The 7,516-nt window shown below is 46.2% G+C and overlaps 1 protein-coding gene across 1 annotated transcript; it reads right to left on the minus strand.

The window, feature by feature from the left end:
* Positions 1-1,244: 1,244 nt before the first annotated feature.
* LOC135830366 (espin-like) lies at positions 1,245-5,076 on the minus strand. Its single transcript, XM_065342629.1, has 2 exons — positions 4,596-5,076; positions 1,245-1,357 (listed from the first exon to the last, which is right to left on the minus strand). The coding sequence occupies exons 1-2, from the start codon at positions 5,074-5,076 to the stop codon at positions 1,245-1,247; spliced, it is 594 nt and encodes a 197-aa protein (XP_065198701.1).
* Between the last annotated feature and the right edge of the window lie 2,440 nt (positions 5,077-7,516).

The following is a 7,516-nucleotide window of genomic DNA, read 5'->3' on the forward strand; positions in this document are numbered from 1 at the left end:
GCTGAGACAGGGAGCGTGTCTGACAGTTGGTAGGCGTGGCTAGTGGCATTATTGTGCTCTTTCCTGGTTCTGGGGTTGGCTGGAGAAACGCGATGCAGTGGCAATACAGCAAGTAGCTGAGGAGGACCAGTGATGAAATGCAATTTGTACATGCACGAGAGAGCAGCAACAGTCCGGCGGACAGCCAGACTGGGGAGAATTGCACCAGGGCCAATGATCCGCAGTGCGCGGCGTTGAACATTATCCAGACGTTGGATGTGGCTGGCTGGCGCGCCCATCCGCACAAGCGGGGCATACTCCATCAGGGGCCTCACGAATGCCTTGTAGACAGTTGTTCGGCCAGCTGGTGTTAGAATGTGGGCCGCTCGTCGGAGAAAGCCCAGGCACTGCTGGGCGTGGATGGTCACGGTCCTGAGGTGACTAGCGAAGGACAATTTGGAGTCAAATCGAACACCAAGCAGTGATATGCTGGTTTCCTCCGGTACAGGGTACCACCAAACAGAATTTGGGGTAGGTCTAGGTCAGTGCGTCGGAGGGTAGCAGTCATAGCCTGTGACTTGGTGGACTCGAACGACATTTTCCACTCTGCCTCTGGGTCACTCTGCCTCTGGGTCACTCCACGCGTGCTGGTCATTGCGCATCATTGTAGCCGCAGTGCAGCGTGTAGTTGTAGTTGCTATGCATGACTTTTGCCTTCAACTACAATCTACTGTAAAAGTACAAATTTTCGTTTGGAATTAACTTTCGCTATATTCGTTAGCGGGCACGAAATAACTAAGTGTTTTTTCTTAACGTTCGGGATGACAGACCTCGACCAAAAACGAAATTTAGTAAGTAACAAGCCTGCTGGTGGAGCGAAATAACGAAAGATTTCGTGAACGAAAATTTGTACATATACAGTCCATTCAGGGCTCATCACGACAGTACAAAGCGTCAATAACGGTCATTTGGATTTGACCAATCAGCGTATGCCAAAACGGGCCGTTTCTTGCAATTGTGGGGTGTTTTCTGAGCTTACTTGCGCTGTATTCGTTGGTTTTAGACATAAGGCCCTTGTGGAATCGTGTTCAGAAGGTGTGTCTTTGGCTGGTTACCGTCTCGAGTTTTGCGATTTGGCCTTCGCCTGGCTGAGATCGGATGGTGAAATCACTCAAACTCAAAGACGTGTGACCAAGTGAATGAAGAGAATATTAAGATATAGGGGATGACAAACCGATAGAGAATTTCAAGGCCGAGAAAATGAGCTATGGACGGTGAGAATCAGTCAAGTAGAACCGCGGTTCTACTTTCTTGAAGACATCAAGGTCGGCCGTGCATTCCCGCGCACACCAACAAAACCTGGCAGCCGTGCACATATCTGCAAGTGCAACAAGAAAGGACCAAGGAGACAGCAAGTGTTCCAAGTGAAGAGTTAACCTTCGTGTAGACTCAAGCTAAGGACTCAGGCCAGTCAGGGATCATACCAGTCACTTGTCATCATGGTCATGACTCTAGTAAGGAATTCAGGAAACTCCCCAATCGCAGCCTGAAGGCTGTTAGGCCAAACAGAAAAGAGTGTGCTGAGTCGCAATCAGGAAATGCTGAGTTCTTCTGACAACATTGGTTAGCTAGGCACGGAGAATTCTTGTAGATGCCAGGACCCCAGTTCAACAGTACGTCACGGACATATCTTGGTCGGCACGCACCAGCGGATTGAGAAAAATGACCAAGATGGCTTGGAGAAAGGACGTCTTCTCCGCGTGTCTTTCCCGGCATCACACAACAAGATTCGCTTCAGCACTGGCTCTTCGCGCTAGCCCCGCTGTACATACTAGACCAGGGAGTCGCAAAATACCGGCATTTTACGACTCGACTGTACATCGCTGTTTAATTATTATTATGCACATGCATATCTGCAATACATTTCAGTCGTTTTTATACACATATTGCATACTAAATGTGAAGATTGAATCATAGTGAAAACAAATTCTCCCGAAGGAGTGTCGTTATATCCAATCTCCACTGTCCTAGTGCATAGGGATGTCACAAAACACCAAAATGATTGTGAACCTTGTGTCGCTGTCGCAGCTCGACGCAGGCGTTGCCAGTCGCATGTCACGTCCCGTCGCAAAATGTTGTATTGTGAATGTGACTTTAAACTACAGGTACAGTAAAACCTGTGCAGTACTGTCGGGCGCCGGAGAACTGGGGGTCAGGGTTCTAGCCTAGCCCGTTCTTATTTTTAGCAAACACAGCAGTTTCGTTCATATTCGATGGTACAGTCTTACATGTACATTTATGCAGAGTTATACATGTACATTTATGCAGAGTTGTACATGTACATTTATGCAGAGTTATACATGTACATTTATGCAGAGTTATACATGTACATTTATGCAGAGTTATACATGTACATTTATGCAGAGTTATACATGTACATTTATGCAGAGTTATACATGTACATTTATGCAGAGTTATACATGTACATTTATGCAGAGTTATACATGTACATTTATGCAGAGTTATACATGTACATTTATGCAGAGTTATACATGTACATTTATGCAGAGTTATACATGTACATTTATGCAGAGTTATACATGTACATTTATGCAGAGTCTTACATGTACATTTATGCAGAGTTATACGTCTGACTGTACATTATAGTGTATAATTACGGTTTCCGTTCTTATCTGCAAAAAAATCCAGCCCACACCATTCTTAAAAGTTGGTGAAATTCTAGCCTGGCCGTTCTTCGGCGCCCGACAGTACTGTAACTAAAGACCACCGTGACTAGCGACCAGCCTGGTACTACCGACCACTTTGCCAGGCACAGACAGTCTCACATTCAAAAACAATCAATGCACTGTGACCAGCGACCGCCTTTTCTCGTCCCAAAGTCGTTTTTGACCCGTAACTAGCGATCGCAATGTAGGAAACCAAAGGTTGTTCGAAGCTCCGTCTTTGAAATTTTGCTGATTTTCTTTCCGTGGTCCTGAATGGACTCTTTCGATACTACAGCTGAACAAATGAACGCAGGCTCATTTTGACTGTGGGCTGCACTGCACTTGTCATAGTTTCAAGTACAGTCATGAGCAAACATGATAGTGAACGTCTTGGAGAGCATAGAATAGGCATTTCCCAAATCGGCCGGCCGAAAAATTCGCCGAAAACAGTGGTTTTGAAGAAATCACCGATCTTTTCGGCGTATACGCAATTTTCGCGCTGAATTCGCCGAAAATCGATGTTTTGGTGCCTCAACAGAATGCAAATACAATTTCTGTAGCCATTATCTGCGAAAGGTGACTGAGATTTAAAGCATTTCCGAAAATGGTCAGCAAGAAAAGGGTTCCGAAATCAATCATTCAATGGCTGTCAAAAATCGCCAATAATTGCACCGAATTTACAAATTTCGAGCTGAATTCGCCGAAAATGGATGTTTTAGTGCCTCTACAGCGTGCAAGTAAATGCACATCTATACTGTGAAGGTGACTTCAAGTACCGCTTTGACTAGTTTGAGCCGAATTCTGACTTTGGGGCTCATGATATGGCCAAATTTGGACATTCTCTTAGCCGATCGAAAAGCCGATTAGGCGAAAAAATCGGGCTGGTTTTGGAAATGCCTAGCATAGAACCTTCTCCCTGATTGATGCTACTCCTCAAAGGAGAAATGCCATTGCGCAAGTGACGGGGAAATGTATCAGCTGCATTTTGACACACATACCGTACTCGCGCGATTAGAGCCCTCTCTTGAATAGTGCCCTAGTCTCCAAGAGCCAGTGAAAAATAAAGCCCTCTCTTGAATAGTGCCCCCCCCCCCCCTGGTCTTGTAACCAAGCCCATGCGCAAGTTTGGTGTTCTTTTGCTAATGTTCTTGGCCATTGCTTTGCACTGGTGTTTTCAGGAACAAAATAGCAGGTCTTGTTCCCGTTTCTGTGGAGTCGTGAGCGTTTACAGTACACTTTAGGCTCTGTTTTTCTTTGTTTTATGCTGGATGACGTTAATGTACCAGCAATGAAAAAAATAGTGCCCTCTCTTGAATACTGCCCCATCTGTGATGGACATTGAAAAAATAGTGCCCCAGGGGCACTAACCGCGCGAGTACGGTAACAAGAGTATGCAACTGTGATCTCTTTTCTATGGGCCAGATGCGCGGCGCGCTGCCTTCATTACATCATTCAGCTGCAGTCCGCGCACTGAGGAAAATCAAACACCGCACTTTTCCTCTGGTTTGAAATGAACTTTCGTACGGAACTGGAGTTCACGTGCCAGAATTTAGAAATCGTGTAGGTACTGGAACGAATCGAGCAAAAACAGATGGGCTCGTACGAGAAATTGTGAGTTTGAATGCATGCTTTCAGAGCGTGATGAAGGCAAGTGATGTAATGAAGGCAGCGCGCCGCGCACGGACCCATAGGCATAATCACAGTTGCATACTCTTGTTTATGCACCCTTGATAATAATTATGGTCGCGTGGTGCAAACCTCTAACTAAAGGCCACCTGTCACTAAAGACCGCTTTTTCTGGCCCCAAAGGCAAAGGGGTGGTCATTTGGTATAGGTTTTACTGTATGGGTCCCATGAAGAGTGCGATCATTGAATTCGATGTTTTCTTACCTTGTGCGGCGGCAAAGTGAATTGCCAATGCGCCAAATTCGTTCATGGCAAATGCCGTCGAACGGTAGCGATCCAGGAGCCATTTGATAACCGCCATGTGGTTGTGGATGGTGGCAATGTGCAGGCAAGTCAGGCCCTGGTTGTTCGTCTCGTTTGCTGCCGTACTCGCGTTCTCCTTGTCGAACTCAATGAGCGTCTCCAGACAATCCAAGTGCCCATTGAGCGCCGCCTTGTGCGCTGGCGTTTCGCCAGTGATGTTCTTGGTCTGGTAGTAAATGTTGCCATGTCGCAACAGCCAAGTAACGCACTCGAGCTGGCCTTCCTCGGCCGCAATGTGCAGAGCAGTGTCCCCTGAAGTGTCGTCCACGCTCTGGAAGATCGCCACTCCGCTATCGTCCAGCACTGGCAGCAGTCGCTCAAGACCGCTAATGTCACCGTCCCGGGCGGCCTGGTGCGCAGCAAGCGACGCCGGTTTCGGCATGATTCAAACGTTGGTCGTCGCTCTCCTTCCCCGCACTTCACACCTTTGGCAGAGCACCTTGCATGCTCAGTGACAAGTGATGCTGCCGATCGCGTGCCGGGCGCCTTGAAAATTTGCACAAGCCTGGAAAGGCCACTCACTGACTCAGATACAAAGAAGCTTTTTTTGATTCCGAAGAGGAGATCTGCAAAGACAAGTCAAAGAGCTTCATACTCTGCACGTCAGTTGCCAGCTAGTTGTCGTGTGTATCAGCCTACTCAGGGAACACCAGAGTCCAGATCAACTAAACGGGTTTGCCTGTTTACGACTCTGCATCCAGTCCGGGCAGCTCCGGATACTCATTTTCTCTAAACTACGATGCCAGTTTGTTATCAATATCAATAGCATACCTACTCCAGAGGCAGAGGTCTAGATGCGTGGATTTACTGACTGAGTCTGTGGCAGATATTTATTTATTTATTTATTTATTCAACATCTTTTGGCTTCCGATGGCAGCCAAAACGGGAAGATGTGGGTGATAGCCAACCATGGCAAAAGAAGGAGACGATTATATACATGAAAAGGAAACAGCCGAAAAGCTATTGATTAGATTCACTTTAAATTCTTTCAATGATGCAGAAGTCTTCACTGAGTCGGGAAGTTGTAGCCACGCACAGCATACCGTGAGCTAGAGTGCAGAGCCTGTGCAGGGTTGGTATGGGTCTTGGGTAGGCCTTTGCGGATAATGCCGGCAGAAAAATTGGCAGAATTCTGTACTTTTTCTGGTAAGTTTCATGCATGTTTGGTATGTGGATAAAGAAATGGAGCAGAATTCGAGAAATTGCCCGCCATAAGGTTTGTATGGTTCTGCCAATTTCACTGCTTTTCGAGCAGAATCTGCCACTAGGCATTGGCGGATAATGCTCGAAAAGGTGGCAGATTCTGCTCGAAAAGCAGTGAAATTGGCAGAACCATACAAACCTTATGGCGGGCAATTCCTCGAATTCTGCTCCATTCTTTATCCACATACCAAACATGCATGAAACTTACCAGAAAAAGTACCGAATTCTGCCAATTTTTCTGCCGGCATTATCCGCATATGCCTATCTGCCACCTTTTCGAGCATTATCCGCCAATGCCCAGTCTTGGGGAGAGAGCTTGACAACCAAGTCCGTTTCTACTCCAATGCCAGTATCCAATACTGACAACTAGGGTCCAGAGGATAATGCTCCGAAAATGTTCATAATTATAATGCTAACCATAATGCTCCAAAAACTGCCTTATAATGCTGATTATAATGCTTCAGTAAGGGATATAAATCATATAATGCTCTTGGTTTGGGACAAAAATGGAAGAAAGTCTGCACATTGTCAAACTTCCAGGAAATTATGCATATCGTCGATCTGCCTCTGAAGCTGGCACATTATCTCCCACGAGCTCCACCACGTCTTATCACTATAAAACATGATCGCTTCGGTTGCTCTCCATTCCAACTTTGATGCAGGATTGTGGCAGAATAGTCGGTGTATGAATCTTCCCTGAGAGATGAAACCATGTTTGCAGGTAGCCATTCATTGTTGGGATGAAGTTTATGTTGGCAAATAGTATTCCTGCCTGCAGACAAGCTGTCACTGCTTCCACTCTGCAAATAGTGTCTTCATCTGAAACACCAGACGGGAGGCCAGCTCCTGAGAGCCGATCTCAGATCGAGATCCCTCCCATTTGCGGAAATCCTGAAAACACGTGGTCAGAAGTTATTTTGCCACTCTACATCCTTTGCTTGTGCTCTCATCTTCTCCTTGAGATGGTGTGTAGAGATTTTCGAGCCTCCTAGGTCCTCAGCTGGACTCAGCAAAGGCAGTTCTTTTGGAGCGAGCTCTTTCTCTCTATAGCCGCTCCTTCATCCTGGTCCAAATTTATCAATGCATCAATGTCTACTTCAGTATCGCTAGAGACTGATGCTATCGCCAGAGCCTATGGCACAACGAGAAAACTCTTCTTCGTCTGCTTGCTATTCACTTCTCGTATGTCTCCTCCATACGACCATAGTCCATAGCTCTCCAGTATTCTAAAAGAAACCTCGTACCGGTAAATCATTTCTCCGGATTTGTGTAACTGCCTCGGTTGGGAATGCTTCATAAATGGCTTGTATACATGATTAACCTGACCACATCGCTACATAACGTTTTTTTATGTAGCAATGACTGATTATGTGGCCAGGCCAGGCCAGGTAAATGTATATGTATACTTACTGGTAAACTCGGAGGGAGTTGTGGTTGCTCGTGAGAGTGCTCAATACACCAAGGTGCAGAGCCTAGTACACACACTTGAGAGGGACGAAAAGCGTTTCTTCTGTAGCCCTGAGTTTCACGGTTTTAACCGATCATCAGACAGCAACTTGACTACCATTTTCAGAAGATAAGATTGATATAGGCTGCAAGCTTGGACCATAGCGCGAATG

The sequence above is a fragment of the Sycon ciliatum genome, unplaced genomic scaffold (assembly GCF_964019385.1).
Source record: "Sycon ciliatum unplaced genomic scaffold, ocSycCili1.1 SCAFFOLD_2168, whole genome shotgun sequence".
Taxonomy (NCBI): domain Eukaryota; kingdom Metazoa; phylum Porifera; class Calcarea; order Leucosolenida; family Sycettidae; genus Sycon; species Sycon ciliatum.